Source organism: Medicago sativa, chromosome 4 (genome assembly GCF_051527215.1).
Source record: "Medicago sativa cultivar Bolivia chromosome 4, Bolivia_mono, whole genome shotgun sequence".
Taxonomy (NCBI): Eukaryota; Viridiplantae; Streptophyta; class Magnoliopsida; order Fabales; family Fabaceae; genus Medicago; species Medicago sativa.
Window position 1 is genome coordinate 10,617,950 of NC_140752.1, and position 18,611 is coordinate 10,636,560.

General features: G+C 33.2%; 1 protein-coding gene and 1 pseudogene across 9 annotated transcripts; both read left to right on the forward strand.

Annotated features, from left to right (window-relative positions):
• Positions 1-1,266: 1,266 nt before the first annotated feature.
• Positions 1,267-7,230, forward strand: LOC146926229 (disease resistance protein RML1A-like; annotated as a pseudogene). Its single transcript, XR_015007923.1, has 7 exons — positions 1,267-1,456; positions 1,943-2,044; positions 2,190-2,270; positions 2,568-3,055; positions 4,456-5,557; positions 5,638-5,925; positions 6,010-7,230. The product of XR_015007923.1 is annotated as a disease resistance protein RML1A-like (transcript).
• Positions 7,231-8,180: 950 nt separating this feature from the next.
• On the forward strand, positions 8,181-17,465 carry LOC146926230 (toll/interleukin-1 receptor-like protein). 8 transcript variants are annotated; one of them, XM_085758619.1, is made up of 8 exons: positions 8,181-8,338; positions 10,164-10,252; positions 12,014-12,116; positions 12,233-12,307; positions 12,814-13,911; positions 14,352-15,459; positions 15,553-15,849; positions 15,945-17,465. In XM_085758619.1, exons 5-8 carry the CDS (start codon positions 13,445-13,447, stop codon positions 17,187-17,189), a joined length of 3,117 nt encoding a protein of 1,038 aa, XP_085614745.1. In that variant the 5' UTR covers positions 8,181-8,338; positions 10,164-10,252; positions 12,014-12,116; positions 12,233-12,307; positions 12,814-13,444; the 3' UTR covers positions 17,190-17,465. The 8 variants fall into 8 exon arrangements, with proteins under 8 accessions (XP_085614745.1, XP_085614744.1, XP_085614747.1 ...); XM_085758618.1 differs by having other exon boundaries at positions 13,421-13,911; XM_085758621.1 differs by having other exon boundaries at positions 13,421-13,911; positions 15,948-17,465.
• Positions 17,466-18,611: the final 1,146 nt, after the last annotated feature.

Here is an 18,611-nt window from a genome sequence, read left to right on the forward strand (position 1 = left end):
ATATATATATATATATATATATATATATATATATATATATATATATATATGGGTTTTGCTAGAAGACACATTTTATGAATGTGCCTTTTAGCAAGTTATCCTATTGCCATTTGTTAAAAGACACCAACTAATTTTTATGAATGTGTCTTTTAGCAAAGTTATAACTAAAAAGTGAATATCACACCTTGAGGTGTGGCTTGGCTTGCTTAATAATATTAGAAAGATTTTAGATCCAACAAAAGATTTTAGATCCTCTCAATCAAACTCTCTTTTGATCTTCCCTATCTTTCTCTTAATGAAGAGGAAAATTATTAGAAAACTGAAAAATAGTTAAGAGAGAAACATTTTTTTTCAGTCAAGAGAAAAACAAGGCTAAGAGTGAGATAGAAAAAATTGAGAGAAAATGAGGGAGACTCGTGGTAAGAATATAATAGTACTAATTGAGTTTTGTGTTAATTGTGATGAAATTTTTCTCTTAAATGATTTTTATTTCAAAAATAATTTGTGGGAATTATCCTCATTCACCGCCATATCCAACCATGGATTTGGATCCTTTCAGTGTGTGTAGTTTTGCAGTGACAAAAATGATTTTGAATCAATTTATTCTGTAAAATTGGGTTTACTTATAGTTATAAGTGAATTGTATGAAGTGATTTATGTTTACAGTACAAGTGAGTTGTATGAAGTGATTTATGTTTACAGTACAAAAATGACGTTTTGAGTAAAGCTATAATCAATTTTAAAGGCAAAATCAATGCCTGCCCACATCACCTAAACATGTCAAAATAAATAGAAAATTGATCTGCTCTATCTCTCTAAATGAAGAGATGAAAAATGATTACAAAATCTAAAAAAAAAGTCAAGGTTAATTAAGAGAGAGAGAGATGGAGAGAAATTGATGTAGTGTTTGAATTGAGAGGATTCAAATTCATTCAACCACCATTATTAAATTTTATGAATAAATAAACTTAAGGAAAGTGCATGTCACATGTTCATACAAATTTTGTTGTTGTTGATGATACACGATTCATACAGATATTTCCGGCATGTGTACTGTTTGGCAAGTCAACTTTTGCTCCTGCTAATTTATACTTAAATAATGATGAAATTAATACTTGTCTAATATACAAATCCATTGCTTTGCTGGAGGGTGAATGTGTATTAGTTGGAGAGAAAGGTCAATGACACTGCTTCTTCAATATGGGAGAAAGTTGAATCAGATCTCTAGCAGCCAAAGCATTGAAGGTCAGAAATTGCTTTCTTATGGCTATGACCGTTAATTAAATTTCTTCTGATATTTTCTTTTAATTTCTTTTCTGTTTCGTTCCGGTAATAACCTTGTGTTTTCCTTATTGCGAAGTTCAAGGTTCTCGAGACGAAGAAAGATTGTTCATAGTGCACTTATTCCAATCCAATGGCATATTTGTCTTCTGGAGCCTCTCAAACAATATATGCTGTAAATACTCTGCTTATCAATTTCAAATTTGTGTTTTAAATTAATGCTGAAACTTTTAGATTTATCAACAAGACAGTATGTAATTATGGCCAGTAAACTTTTATAACTTTTAGGCTTAATTAATGATTTGGTCCCTTAAGTTATTTGTTGGTTACATTTTGGTCCCATAAGTTATTAACGTTACAATTTGGTCCCATAAGTTATTAACGTTACAATTTGGTCCCTTAAGTTATTTGTTGGTTTCGTTTTGGTCCCAAACTACTCCCTTAACTCTAATAACTTATGGGACCAAAACGAAACCAACAAATAACTTAAGGGACCAAATTGTAACGTTAATAACTTATGGGACCAAATTGTAACGTTAATAACTTATGGGACCAAAATGTAACCAACAAATAACTTAAGGGACCAAATCATTAATTAAGCCTAACTTTTAAAACTTAGAATTGCCTCTGATTCTGCTTCTGTTAATTTTTATTTCCTCAGAGACAATACAGGCATTATGGAAGTAAGGCATTTCCAGATGGAATTTTCGCTAGAACATCTAAATCGGAAATGCGGCCATTATGGGACTTCGGAATAAATCATGTATGTGAATTCAAAGGAACATATATCTGTTAAATTAATCCTGCTAATTAATTCTATAGGTTGATAATTGGCATCTACTTCATTGGTTTTCTTTTCCTGCTACACTTTTTTTTAACGTTGTTTTTTGCATTTCCTGTTTCTTCAGAGAGTTTCAAGGCATGAGTTAAACTTGTGGTCTATTGCAGGAGTTAAGAAGAAAGAAATGGTCAATAAAACAGTCACAAAGGTGATTGTTGAAGCTTATATTATATCTTCTGACTAACTAATGTTACCAGAATTCTATGTTAATCATAGTATGTCACCAAAACAAACACTTTTAACTACCTGACCTTAATTTAACACTTGTTAAAATGTTGGTCATAGGAACCGCATAACTTTTTGATAATTAAGTAGTAGCATTTTTTACTTATTAAAAATAAAAGTAGTATCAAATTTTAAATGTCGCTGTATTTTGTTTATGTTTTAGAGATATCTCCTAAACTTTTATGAAGAATCTAATACTTTTTTTTTTTTTGTTGATAAGGTGAAGGGTGTAGCAGAAAAGGCAATGTCAAACAATGCTCCCGAATCAAAGTATGATGTTTTTGTAAGCTTTAGGGGAGAGGACATCCGCCATGGCTTTCTTGGTCATTTGGCTAAGGCTTTTCCTCAAAAGCAAATAAATGCCTTTGTTGATGACAAACTTAAGAGGGGAGATGACATATCACATTCACTTTTTGAAGCAATTGAAGGATCGTTCATTTCATTGATCATATTCTCAGAAAACTATGCTTCTTCACGTTGGTGTTTAGAAGAACTTGTGAAAATAATTGAGTGCAAAGAGAAATATGGACAGATTGTAATACCTGTTTTCTATGAGGTAGATCCTACAGATGTACGGCATCAAAAGAAGAGTTATGAAAATGCACTTGTAGGGCATGAAAAAAAGTATATTTTGTCAAGGGTTCAGAAATGGAGACAAGCTTTGGAAAAATCTGCTAATTTGTCAGGAATTAAGTCATTAGATTTTCGGTTAGTTTTTTCCTCTCCATAAATTTTCAATATTTTCTAGCAGCTATATATTTACTTGTTTCATATATAGATAACAGGTCTGCATACCGGCATAAGCTCATTTGCCTGAATAGAAAAAAGCCATAACCTTTATTTCTTCTATTTAACTAGAGTGCATGCATATTAGTTATATGTTTACATCCTTAAGTTGTTAATTTGCTACAACCTTTTTGTGCTGGGATTAATATGAATTAAGTATTTTGAGGGGTTAATCTTTGATTCCCGATCAGAGATACTTTGCATCCACCTAAACAAATATGGCTTTGATTGTGATTATTATGGTTTTAATTTGGACCAACATGGTCTGTAATAATTGTTTGTTGGAAGGTGATTACTCTTTAGGCACTTAGAGATTGCTCACAGGCACCTGCCCCACGGCAGCTAATTACCGCTCAAATCACTTTTTAAATTGGTATATTGTAGTAATCTAAAAAGTTATTTGAACGGTAATCAACTACCATTCGTTACTTTTGAGGTGCCTAAAGAGCAAGCACCTTGTTGGAAGCTTCTTGATAGGAACCAACAGATCCTACCAAAGAATTAACAGTAACACTCACCAACAAGAAGGAGAAACAGATGGTGATTAAATAAAAATGGGTGGTTTTATTGATAGGAATAAAAATAGTAAAATAGTAGAAGAGAGAGTTTCTCTAACTACTCCCAGAGCAAAGCTCCGACACAACTCAGAGAGGAATCCTACTCTGGCCCTAATCAGAAAACTCAATCTGTCATACTCTAGAACTCCCAAGAATTCCCCTTTATATACAAATAAAGAGAACATTCTAGTATATAACCCTAATGGGCCTCTTATTATTTAATCCTAATGGGCCACTTATTAATAATCTACTTAAACCTAATTAACTACTTACTAATTACTTAAAACACCTCACTAGTAAACTTAATCACTAGTCTTCTTAGCCTTACTTTCATAAAGACTTTATATTTGGGGTTTGCCCATCATACCCTTGTCATTAGTTGCCTTCTCATGTGGGATCCTATCACTTCTATAGACGAAAAATGTAGGTAACGTCAAACTTTGAATCGTGATCCTACTAAGGAGGAAGGGAAAGGGAAGGGAAGGGAAGGGAAGGAATGTTCCATCATGGGTGTTGAACCTCTCATTACAAACTTCCAAACAAATAAATTTATAGTAGTGACTTTAACTATGGAGCACTGACACTTAAATTTAATGTGTATAGTGTTTGACACGTGTCGGTCTCCGACACCTACACAAATCATATGGTTACATTTAATCACTTCTATTTTCTTAACTTATTAACAGTGTCAATGTCATGTTCGATATCTATACCAGTGCTTCTTAGGCCATTAAGATTCATATGTCTTTCTCTTTTGTTGTATAGGAATGATGCTGAGCTACTTGAAGAAATCATCAATCTTGTGTTGAAGAGGTTGAGTAAGTATCCTATTAACACAAAAGGATTTATTGGAATTGCCAAACCAGTTGGACATTTAGAATCATTGTTACGTCAGAAGTCAGAAAAGGTTCGTGTCATTGGAATTTGGGGTATGGGAGGTATTGGAAAGACAACTATTGCTGAAGAAGTTTATAACCGAAGTTGCTCTGAATATGAAGGTTGTTGTTTTCTGGCAAAGGTGAGTGACGAATTAGGAAGGCATGGAATATCATTTTTAAAAAAAGAGCTTTTTTCTACACTATTAGCAGAAGATGTGAAAATCGATTCACCAAATGGGTTGTCTAATAATATTCAAAGAAGGATTGGCCGTATGAAGGTTCTTATTGTTCTTGATGATGTTAAGGAAGAAGATCAACTAGAGATTTTATTTGGAACTCTTGATTGGTTTCGATCTGATAGTAGAATAATTGTAACAACTAGAGACAAGCAAGTACTTATTACTAATGAAGTTGATGATATATATGAAGTTGGGGTACTGAATTATAGCGAAGCACTTGAGCTTTTCAATTTGAACGCTTTTGAACAAAGTCATCTTGAAATGGAGTACTATGAGCTTTCAAAGAAGGTGATCGATTATGCCAAAGGAATTCCATTAGTTCTTAAAGTTTTGGCTCATCTGCTTCGTGGAAAAGATAAGGAAGTATGGAAAAGTCAGCTGGACAAACTTAAAAGACTGCCAAGTAAAAAGGTTCATGATGTAATGAGACTCAGTTATGATGATCTTGATCGTTTAGAGCGAAAGTATTTTTTGGATATTGCATGTTTCTTCAACGGGTTGAGGTTGAAAGTGGATTACATGAAACTTTTATTGAAAGATTTTGAAAGTGATAATGCAGTGGTTGTTGGGTTAGAAAGGTTGAAAGATAAAGCTCTAATAACTATTTCTGAAGATAATGTTATATCTATGCATGACATTCTACAAGAAATGGGTCGGGAGGTTGTTCGTCAAGAATCTAGTGAAGACCCTCGAAAATGCAGTCGATTATCAGATCCTGATATTGTCTATGATGTATTGAAAAATGACAGGGTAAAAAATATTTGGCAATTTTAGATAACATTTGTCTTTCTGGTGAAAAATATTTTGATTTTCTTTTACATTAATGACAGGGTACTGATGCTATTAGAAGCATAAGTCTAGACTTGTCAGCAATAAGGAACCTGAAGTTAAGCCCCAATGTATTTGATAAGATGACCAACCTGCAGTTTTTGGATTTTCGTGACATAGATGGTTTGGATCGTATTCCTGAACGACTTCAATCTTTTCCAACTGATCTAAAATATCTTCATTGGATATGTTACCCTCTAAAATCACTCCCAGAGAAGTTTTCTGCAGAGAATCTTGTTATATTGGACTTGTCAGGTAGCCTACTGGAAAAGCTTTGGTGTGGAGTGCAGGTAATTGAATACATGTCTTCTAGATTAAATTTATCTTAAATCAAACAATTATAAATTAATTACGTAATTTTTTTTTTGTAGCAGGATCTGGTTAATTTAAAAGAAGTTACACTCTCACAATCAGGATTCCTGAAGGAGTTACCAGACTTTTCAAAAGCCACAAATCTTAATGTATTGAATATCCGAGGTTGTTATGGGTTGACAAGCGTCCATCCATCTATTTTCTCTCTTGACAAACTTGTGAAATTGGACCTAAGTTTTTGCCTTTCCCTTGCACCGTTTACAATCAACTGTAATTTAAGCTCCCACCATTTGCCTTCATCTCTAGAATTTCAAGGCAAGCTAGAAATCCTGGATTTAGTATTCACTGCAATTGAGAGCATACCGTCAAGCATCAAGAATCTTACAAGACTAAGAAAATTAGACATACGATTTTGCTCAAAGCTTGTGGCTCTACCCGAGCTTCCTTCATCAATTGAAACTCTACTTGTTGAATGTGAATCATTGAAGACTGTATTTTTCCCTTCTGTTGCTCAACAATTCAAGGAAAACAAGAAAAGGATTGAGTTCTGGAATTGCTTGAACTTGGATGAACGCTCTCTCATAAACATTGGGTTGAATGTGCAGATCAATTTGATGAAGTTTGCATATCGACATTCAGCGGCACTGTTACATCATGCTAAAAACAATGAAAGAAATGTTGATTACAAAGATAAATTTGATTCTTGTCAAGCAGTGTATTTGTATCCTGGAAGTAGTGTTCCAGAGTGGTTCGAGTACAAGACAACAAAGGATGATATGATTATTGATCTCTCTTCTTTTCTTCTCTCCCCTTTGTTGGGCTTTGTTTTTTGCTTCATCCTTGCCAAGGACTCCCAATTTTGTTACCAAATTGAATTGAATATCACTACAATTGATGTTGTGGATGACGATGAAAAGGATGGTGTCAGTATCTTCATGTATAGGGATTTTTTCTCTAGTTTTTCAGATCATGTATGCATGATATACGACCCACCATGTTCACGCTACCTAACTAGCATAGCAAAAAATCAGACAAGGTTTAAAATCAAGGTTACAGCAAGGACAACACCCGGCTTTGATAGAGAGAGACCAGAGGTGGAGTTAAAAGGGTTTGGCATCAGACCCATAATCCCCTTAAGAGATAAAAACATCGTTGAACAAATGGAATTGTTTGATTATGTTAACAAATGGAGTAGGACTGTGCTTAGCATCATCATATGTATTTCTTTCCTCCGGCTGAAGATGAAGAAGTTGATTTAGACACAAGTCTATAGTTTGATGTAAGTAGACGCGGTTAACATTCAAGTTATCAAAATTACATTTTATAATTACAATCATTATACATAGACCTAAGTAGTCCATTAAAATATATTTGTTTTTTGTTCTGCAGTTTCATGCAGTGGTTGCGGCATTTCAACCATCTGAGTCAGTAAAAATAGATGTACGAAACTCAGCTCACTTATGTGTTCTGTATATGCAACTGATTGCAAGTGAATGGAAATTAATCTGTTTATAACAAAAAAATGTTTCTTGATTTTTCCTTCTTTGTTCAAAATTAAGGCTATAGGACAAGGACGTCAAAGGTAATCGTAAGTTAAAGGTTATCTTTAACTTTCTTGTTTAAATGAGAACTTCTATAATTGATTGATTTTTCTTTGTACAAGTCTAAGTTATATGCCACTTTTCCTCTCAAATTTCCATTCCCTACTTTATGTAAAAACCTAAATAAGAAAAACCTCAATGAGGTGGTCCAGAATTATTCATTCATTCATTCATATATGGAAACCGGGATGACTCTAATAACCACTGGAAATCCTTCACAATGTGGAAATTGGCAGCAAAACATTGGTCTCGAAATGATTCTGGTACTGTACATATGTATGTCCTTTATCATATAGGTGAAACTTAGTAAATATATCCCTTCTTTTCGTGATCCTTGTTCTCTTATGTCTTTGTTGATGTAGATGACCAACTTATGATCTTACGAAGGGACAAGGGTTCACATTCTCAGTTTTGTAACTAAAGTTTCTGTAATATCCCATGAGATTTTTTTTTAATCAAGGGCAAAGTGGGTATTAGCCAAACCAAAGATATTTTGATAAGATATTAGTTTAATATGTTTGTGAGTAGTAAAAATGAATGGCTAGGATTGAACCCACATGTCTTACTATTTGATCAATTGGCTAGGATTATTTTGTGTGGCCTATTTAAGACAAGTTCCATGACTAAATTATATCTTCCTGCCTCTTGAAATAAAACGTGAACCCCTTCCTCTTGGAACTCCACTTCCGTCATTTCTCTTCTTCCTCTCGCGTGGTGATTACTCTTAATTTGGTGCAAGGTTATTTATCTCAAGAGTTAGAAGATTAGCTTGCTTGGGAATAGACTTGAAGTAAGGATTTCTTTCTCTCTTTTTCTTTTCCATTTCAGCCGTGTATGTGGGTTTGTTAGGAGATGATATTTATTTTGATCTTTTGCTTCTTTTGATGAGTTAATCATGTTTCTATTACCATTAATTTTAGTTGTGTTGAAAGAAAGAAAAGCAAACAAACATTCCTTGTCAAAACCGTGTGATACATATAAAGAGATAATGGTTTTGGATTATAATTTTCATGCTCATTTCTTTTATTAATGTGGTAGAGTGAGTTCCCTTAGATAGTAAAAACTTCCCTTTGGGTAGTTATATTATGCCATTAGAATGATAATATATGATTTTGATACATTAGGACATAATTAGTGATGTTATAACATTAGATTAATTCCCCTTGATAGTATACTCTAAAAATAGCTCTTACGAGGTTAAATATGTTTATGGTTGTGTTGAAATTGGAGGAAGGATAATTTAATAAGTTTTAGTGTATGTCTGCACAATTTCGGCTAGTGCTCTGGAAAGTAAATTTGTTAGATTTTTATAGCTTTGACACAATTCTTTGATAGTGTAAATGAAGCTTTTATGGAAATAAATGGCTTTAGCTTGGTTAAGAATTTTAACACTCATTTTATCGAATTTGTAGCCGAAATGTGTATAATGTCCTATGTGAGTATTAGGGTGTAGATTAGATGGATTATTAGAGTTTATTAGTAGTAATGATATCGTTACTTGTGTATTGACATTGATAGTTCGTGGATTTAAAGAAGTATATGGATGATTAGTAATAAAAAGAACATATAAAGTTATACGATATGTGTATAGATAATTTAAGAACTTGTTTGGAATTGGATTAAGATGGTGATTGATGGAATGTCTATGAATTATTAGAATAAGTTGGCATAATTATAGCATGACTATTATGCCATATGAACAGTACATTTGGAACAGAATAAATATGAGATAGTAGAATGGTTATTTCTGAATTAGTGTATCCTAAAATCTCTTATGTTAATAAGTATGTTTATGCTAGTATAAATGTTGGAGGGAAATTCTATCAAGACAATTGATGTATAAAATTATAGAAATGATTTTAAAGAAAATTTGAAATGTAATCTATGAGTAATATGCTCACATTGAATTATAGAAAGTCACAGAAAAATGGAAATGATGAGAAAAATTGAAATGAGTAATATGCTCATAGAAAAAGAAAGAAAGAAAGAAAAAAAATAAAAATGAGAAAATTGATGAAAACTCCGTTTGCTGCAACGAAGAGATAATGCAGCCTATGAGTTAAGTGCTCATAGTATTTTAAAGTTTATATTTCCGTTCGCCACAACGAAGAGATAATGTTGTATATTTCCGTTCGCCACAACGAAGAGATAATGTGGTATATTCCGTTCGCCACAACGAAGAGATAATGTGGTATATTTCCGTTCGCCACAACGAAGAGATAATGTGGTATATTCCGTTCGCCACAACGAAGAGATAATGTGGTATATTTCCGTTCGCCACAACGAAGAGATAATGTGGTTTATGTACAAATAATGGAAAGAGAAAAATGATGAAATAATTTATATTGAGTGGTACAAATGAGAACATATTTTATATGGATGAGATAATGTATATTGAGTTGTATAAATGAGGAATTTTAGTTATGGAACTCCGGCTTAGTTAGCCGAAATTAGTTATTATCGAAAAAGGATCAGAGACATACTCAGATAAGTATGTCAAAGTATAAGTTATATCAAAATACGATATTGGATATATGATTGTGATTGATATGATTGTGGTGATTATGATTATATTTGTTATATGATTTGTTTATTGTTGCTAAAATGAATTTTAGGATTTGTGCCGAGCGGAGCATTGCTTCCTCTGAGGAAATGGGGAGGAAGGACTCACTTTATCATCGCCATTGTTAATGGAATTCATGAGGTTCCATTCTATTATGTGGATATTGCCATTAGTTTAGATTATTGAATTGATTGACGTTAATATTGACGCATTTTGATGACATAGGAAATGATTATAGATTAATGTCAAAATTTATATATATGAAATTTATGATAGAAATTTTGAATCAGAAGTATTTATCTGATAGGATGTTTTATTTTGAGGTGTACGTAGTATGAAAATAAAGATGTTATTTGGAGATTCTGGCTGATATAACAGGTTTTTTTAAAACAGGATTTACATCTTGGGAATGTTGAAAATACAGAGGAAACTCTGTCGAAATTTCAGTGAATATTTTTTTAAAATGAAAGTTTAAAAATTTAAATTTTTATGTATTATAGTTGTCAAGTTTGATTAATAGGCTTGCCGGGCTAGAATGATCTAGTTCGTGCGCCGGTCACGATGATTGTTTTTGGGTCGTGACAGTTTCTTCTTAATTTGCCAATTTAAATGTCCCTTACTTATAGGATATGACATTGCTTCTGCCATAAGCTAGCTCATAATTGTACAACCTCAAAACCTTGACAATGTGAAACTCAAATGTGATAGTGATTTGAATATAATAGGGTGCCCAAGTCCAACATTGATTAGTATGAGATGCTTGGTGGAGTATTTTAATGTCTCGGTTCTTTCTTTTGATAGCTAGCTTTTAAGAGCATCTCTAGCGTAGGGACTTAACAGGTACCTTAAAAATAAGATCTCAAGCTTATTTATTTTTACCATTGGAGTGTGTTGTTGTGGAGTTTGAGATTGCATAAAATTAAATTTCAGAGCTTATAGAAGGGATTCTCTCTCCATGGACCTTAACCATTGCTAAGGGAGAATTTTTCATGTGCTTGAGTACCCAATGGAACACAATCTTGTTTAAAGGAGTTTCCGAATAAGGTGCTTCGTTCAGCTACGATTTGAACTATGATTCGCCTCTCCCAAGAGATTCAAACTGTGGTTGTCCACTTAGTGCAGATTAGCCCTAATCAGTAAATCCAACCTTTTAGATCCTCTCAGTCAAACTCTATTTTGATCTTCTCTATCTTTCTCTTAATGAAGAGAAAAATTATTAGAAAACAAAAATAATTGAGAAACATTTTTTTTTTTTTCAGTCAAGAGAGAAACAAGGTTAACAGTGAGATAGAAAAGTTTGAGAGAAAATGAGGGAGAATTTAAAAGAGAGTAATCCAACTCATTCACCCACCATTATTAAAAAAAGGGAAGTTATTAATATTTTAATATAAATGAATTTAAAGGAAAGTGCAAGTCACATGGTTCATATAGATAACTTCAACATGTATATTGTTTGGCAAGTCGATGTTCCCCATTCATCATGTGTGAGTACTCAAGTGTATTTACAATCTAAGTGTTCAAGTTCGATGAGTTTAAGTGTAAATTAAATTCTAAAATCTAAAAGAAATTGGATTTTACAACACAACGATTGCAATAAAATTGGACATTAATATTTAATGTAAAAAACCTCCTAATACCGATGGAAAAATTAAGAGACAAACTTCAAAAAATATCCTTTTATATTTAAAGAATATTACAATATTATCTCCCTTATTTTTCACATACAAAATATAATATAGTGTTTCTCGTGAAACCCGCTTCTATTTAAATACTATTTTATAGCATCTTGAAGTAATAGAGATGATATCTATTTGGTGTATTTTACTCAACATTCTAATTTATTTCAGCCACCATTATTAAAAAAAAGAAGTCATTAATATTTTAATATATTTAAATTTAAAGGAAAGTGCAAGTCACATGGTTCATACGGATAACTCCAACATGTATACAGTTTGGCAAGTCAACGTTTCCCTCTTCAATCATGTATCAGTTCACACTATACAATGTAAGGTCAATGTTTCTTTCATATATGAAATAAAGTTAATCAGATCTACAGCACCCAAAGCATTGAGGGTTAGTAATTGCTTGCTTATTGTTAGTGTTGCTTCTGCTTGTGCTTAGTTATCCATGACATTGCTTCTTCCATATTTGAGATAAAGCTGAAACAGATCTATAGCAGCAGCCAAAGCATTTAAGGTCAGTAATTTCATGCTTATATGTCAGTCTTGGTTAAAATTGACATTTGAATTGTATTGCAACTTTATGCTTAAAATTGTTTTTGCTTTTCAAACTCAGTCTTGGTTTATATTGAGGAAAAGGATTGTTTTGTAAATTTAAAAAATTTCTTTATTTTCTTATCAATACTTTAAAGTACAATATTTTAAATAACAATATTTTCTTAGGATTATTTTTCAGATCAAATTGAAGTGTGAAAATAATTTGATACCATTAATTAGAGTAGTCTGTTTCATATCAATACTTTAAGGTACAATATTTTGTACTAAGAAAATGTTCATATCTATATAATCAAATCCGTTCATTTTGTTTAAATAATTGATTTTCACGTATATTTAGTTTTCTCGTCTGCGATTTCTCCATCTTATGCGACTTTTGGTTTGTTAGCCATCTTGATGCGCCATTGTTTTACTTTCCCGTTTCGTTGTGGTGTCCGTGATCAACAAATTAACTTTTATCCCGTGCAGATTCAGTCAATGACTTTGACGTCTTCAACGTTACAGATCTAGAGACATGAGTATTTGAGACACTTTATTTTCGTCATATTCGTAGGTTTTGCCATGATCGTTGGCATTTTGATGTTGTGTGTTATTAACCTACTTAGATGTTTTGAGTTTGTTTGCATATTCATCCTATTCGGTTTTAGCGACTTTGAATTTTTATGTTCACTGTATTTTCAATCAATTTGAATGAATAGATGCCTTTTTTAGTCAAAAAAGAAGTGGCAGCACAAAATCAAACCATAATCGAAACATATACTTCATTAATGTTCTTTTATTGCTTCACTTTTTTTTTCAATTCTTTTTAATGTTGTTATTGCACTTCCTCTTTCTTTAGAGTTTCAAAGCAGGAGTTAAAATTTGACTCTGATCTAGAGCTCATATTGTGTCGTCTAATTCATATTAATGATACCAGAATTCTATATTAATCATAAAATGGCACCAAATATGTAGGAATAAAATGAATTTTCTATATTTAAGTAGTATCATTTCTTAATTGTTGTATTTTGTTTTTGTTATTGAGATCTAAGCTAAAGTTTAATGAAGAATCTAATACCTTTGTTTTGTTAATAAGTTGAAGGGTGTAGCAGAAAAGGCAATGTCAAACAACAATACTCCTCATTCAAAGTATGATGTTTTTGTCAACTTTAGGGGCGAGGACATCCGCGAGGGATTTCTTAGCCATTTGGTTAAGGCTTTTTCTGGAAAGCAAATTTATGCCTTTGTTGATGAGAAACTTAAGACTGGAGATGAAATAGAACCTTCACTTAATAAAGCAATTGAAGGATCATCAATTTCATTGGTCATATTCTCAGAAAACTATGCTTCTTCACATTGGTGTTTAGATGAGCTTGTGAAAATAATGGAGTGCAAAGAGAAATATAAACGAATTGTAATACCTGTTTTCTACAGGGTAGATCCTACAGATGTACGATATCAAAAGAAGAGTTATAAAAATGCATTTGCTGAACTTGAAAAAAGGTTTAGTGGGTCCAAGGTGCAGAACTGGAGACGTGTTTTGAATATATCTGCTGATTTGTCGGGAATTACATCATCAAGTTTTCGGTAAGTTCTTTCCACCCATATAATATGTATGGGTAAGATATTTCAACCCATACATTGTTTGTGTCTTAAAGACATTTGTGCTTATTAAAAGGGGCGAAGAAGTATATATGTTTTACTGGAATGCATGCTTAATTATTAAACTTATATGCAGTTTTAATTCTCCTATTCTGACATAACAGCAATTTTGGTTTCCAATTTTTTAATTGCGCAATTTTGGTCCCGTATTTCAAACAATTTGAACAGCCTATGATTTTTACCATCCAATTTGATTACGGGGCAATACATAGTTCATTCTAAGCTTATTGTATCATTTAGTTTGATCTTCTTTTGGATTTGTATGCTTGTTCACGAATCATTTTCACACCCCATTTTTTAAAACTATGAGAAATACAAACTTCCTGCCATTAAATTTGATACATTTTCCTGTCTCTGATGGATAGGAATGATGCCGCACTGATTGAAAGAATCATAATTGTTGTGTTGGAGAATTTGAGTAAGCACCCAGTTAGCTCAAAAGGACTTGTTGGAATTGACAAATCAATTTCACATTTGGAATCATTGCTAGAAAAAGAGTCAAAAATGGTCCGTGTCATTGGAATTTGGGGTATGGGTGGTATTGGCAAGACAACTATTGCAGAAGAAATATTTAACCGAAATCGTTCTGAATATGATGGTGGTTGCTTTTTGGCGAAGGTAAGCGAAGAGGTGACAAGACATGGAATCAAAACTTTAAGGGAAAAACTTTTCTCTACACTATTAGCAGAAGATGTGAAAATTGATACACCAAATAGGTTGTCTAGTGATATTGAGAGACGGATTGGCCGCATGAAGGTTCTTATTGTTCTTGATGATGTCAAGGATACAGATCAGCTAGAGGTGTTATTTGGAACTCTTGATTGGTTTCGATCTGATAGTAGAATAATTGTAACATCTAGAGATAAGCAAGTACTTATTGCTAATGAAGTTGATGATGATGACCTATATCAGGTGGGGGTATTGGATTCTAGTGAAGCAAATGAGCTTTTCAACTTGAATGCATTTAAACAACGTCCTCTTGAAATAGAGTACTTTGAGCTATCAAAGAGGGTGGTCAGTTATTCCAAAGGAATTCCATTAGTTCTTAAAGTTTTGGCTCATATGCTTCGTGGAAAAAATAAAGAAGTATGGGAAAGTCAGCTAGACAAACTTAGAAGACTGCCAGTTCAAAAAGTTTATGATGTAATGAGACTCAGTTATGATGATCTTGATCGTTTAGAGCAAAAGTATTTTTTAGATATAGCATGTTTCTTCAATGGGTTGAATTTGAAAGTGGATTACATGAAACTTTTATTGAGAGATTCTAACAGTGAAAATTCAGTGGCTGTTGGGTTAGAAAGGTTGAAAGATAAAGCTCTTATAACTATTTCTGAAGATAATGTTATATCTATGCATGACATTCTACAAGAAATGGGTCGGGAGGTTGTTCGCCAAGAATCTAGTGAAAACCCTAGAAGACACATTCGATTATGGGATCCTGATGAAATTTTTGATGTATTGAAAAATGACAAGGTAAAAAAATACTTGGCTGTTTTAGATAACTTGTTATTTTGGTTAAAATATGGCTTTCAATGATTTGAAAATTTTCCTCTACATTAATTGCAGGGTACTGATGCTATTAGAAGCATCAGTTTAGACTTTTCAACATTTACCAATCTGGAGTTAAGCCCTAATGTATTTGCTAAGATGACCAACCTGCAATTTTTGGATTTTCGTGGTGACTACAATCCAGACGGTTTGGATAGTCTTCCTCAAGGGCTTCAAACTTTTCCAACTGATCTTAGGTATCTTCATTGGAGGTTTTACCCTCTAAAATCATTCCCAGAGAAGTTTTCTGCAGAGAATCTTGTTATATTGAACTTGACAGATAGCCTAGTGGAAAAGCTTTGGTGTGGACTACAGGTATTTTAGTTTTCTGCGGAGAAGTTTATCTTAATTCAAGGAATTATAAATTAATTACTCAAGCTTATATTTGATTGCAACATATTTTTTGGTAGCAGGATCTAGTTAATTTAGAAGAAGTTACACTCTCCCATTCAAAACTGAAGGAGTTACCAGACTTTTCAAAAGCAAAGAATCTTAAGGTATTGAATATGAACAATTGTTATGGTTTGAAAACCATCCATCCATCTATTTTCTCTCTCGAAAAGCTTGTTCAATTGGACCTATGTTTTTGCGGGTCACTTACAACATTTACAAGCAATTCCAATTTAAACTCCCTCCATTATCTCAACCTTAGAGATTGCCACAAGCTTAGTAAATTCTCAGTGACTTTAGAGAATATACTAGAACTAGATCTATCAAGTTGTCCCGTCAATGCACTGCCATCATCTTTTGGATGTCAAAGCAAGCTAGAAATTCTGTTTTTAAAATACAGTAGAATTGAGAGCATACCTTCAAGCATCAAGAATCTCTCAAGACTGAGAAAACTAGACATACGATTTTGCTCAAAGCTTCTCACTCTACCCGAGCTTCCTTCATCGGTTGAAATTCTACTTGTTGAATGTGAGTCACTGAAGTCTGTATTGTTCCCTTCAACAGTTGCTGAACAATTAAAGGAAAACAAGAAAAGGAATGTGTTCTGGAATTGTTTGAACTTGGATGAACGTTCTCTGATAAATATTGGGTTGAATTTGCAAATCAATTTGATGAAGTTTACACATCAACATTTATCAACACTGGAACATGATTATGTTGATAGTTATGTTGATTACCAGGATAAATTTGATTCTTATGAAGCATTGTATGTGTATCCTGGAAGTAGTGTTCCAGAGTGGTTTGAGTACAAGACAACAAAAGATGACATGATTGTTGATCTCTCTCCACCTCATGTCTCCCCTTTGTTGGGCTTTGTTTTTTGTTTTGTCCTTGAGGATTTCAAATATTGTGCAAATATGGAATTGAACATCACTGCCATTGATGCTGAGGGCGATGGTGTCAATATTTCCATGCATGGGCCATACTTTATGAAATCAGATCATGTATGCATGATATACGACCAACCATGTTCTCAGTACCTAACTAGAATAGCAAAAAGTCAGGCAAGGTTTAAAATCGAGGTTACAACCAAGGCAATCAGTATGCATAGAAAAAGACCAGAGGTGAAGCTAAAAGGGTTTGGCATGAGCCCCATAAACCAGTCAACATATCAAAATCTCATTCAACAAATGGAATACCACTGTGCTGAAGGTGAGAGGAACAAAGGAAATAAAAGAAAGAGAAAAAGAAAAAGAAGAAGGTGAGACAAAACAAAGTGTGATGAGGAAGCAAAATAGAGTGTGACAAAATCTTGAAGAGGATGATGAATTGATGATAAAAGCCTTGAATGCTGCTGCCTACCTTAAAATGTTGCAGCAGTTTTTTGTTTTCTAGTGTGTTACTGTTGAATTTTTTGCAAAGTTTACTGTGTTGACTTACGCAAAATATTGTGGTTGAGAGTGTGTGAATGGACCTTTATTGGCTGCACACATGATAAGAAAGATGACAACATTATTTTATCCTATCATATTTTTGGTGCACACTTGTTATTGACATGATAAAAAATATATTCTAAGCCCCAAACCTTTCGTTTATTCAACACTGCCGAAAACATGCCAGAACTCGAATTTCAACACAAATCTATAAAATTTTGAAATTTGGGCTCATCTTGTGCCATTCCATTTACAATCATAGAAATAAATAGGTTATTGTTGCTTCCATTTCAATCAATTCCATTCAAATGTAATTGAAATTAATTTTAACCCAACACATGGAGAGAAGGAATTGACATAGAGATAAATAAGAAAAGAAGTAGAAAGAAAAAAAAAAGTAAAATTGGGAAGGTGGCGATGAAGACCCCCTTGGTGGTGGTAGGTGAAAGGGAGAAGAATCACGAAGCATGACGAGAGAATGAACGAAAAGGTGCAAAGGTGAGAATTGCACAAAAAGAAAAATTAATTGAAAATAATTGGCCAACTCTTGCCAAAGAACAAGAAACAAAAAATTAAGAGTATCGTTGGAATTGATTGGAAAAAAAAATTGAAATCGATTGGGAAGAGAATCGGAAAAAAAAAGGAAAAAATGTAGAAGTAGTGGGGTCGAAGGAGGTTTTTTCAGGAATAGAGGATACATGTGTTTGATAGCTTTGTGTTACAATGTTGCGTATCCAAAAAAAAAAAAAACTAAGGATAAAAATAACAAAGGATTAGTATGATAGGACTATGTTGTAATTGGCTTCAAAATTGTGAAGTTGGGAAAACTTGGAATCGTGACACGATTTGTGAAGCGTGTCACGATTTTTGCAATGCCGTGAGCATGTTTTGCAGGGTGTCCAATCGCGACACGATTTTGGGAAAACGTGACACGATTTTCGGCTTGCTGGGCAAGTTTTGAGGATAAGGTTGGTCGTACCTTGGGTCGTACGCACCAAACGTGTCACGATTTGGGAAAACGTGACACGATTTTGACGGTTGCAGAGTACTATTTAAGTGTTCTTTGCAGATTTTGAAGTAGAGCTTGAAGAGAGAGAAACTTGGGACTGCAAAGGAGGGAACTTTAGGGTTGAGTGTCTTTGTAGTGAGGTTCTCTTGGGTTGGGAAACATTGTAAACACCTTGGGTGAGTGAAAATCATTGAGTGTCTTGTTCATTGGTGAGATTGGGAAAATGGGTAGAAATTAGGATTGTT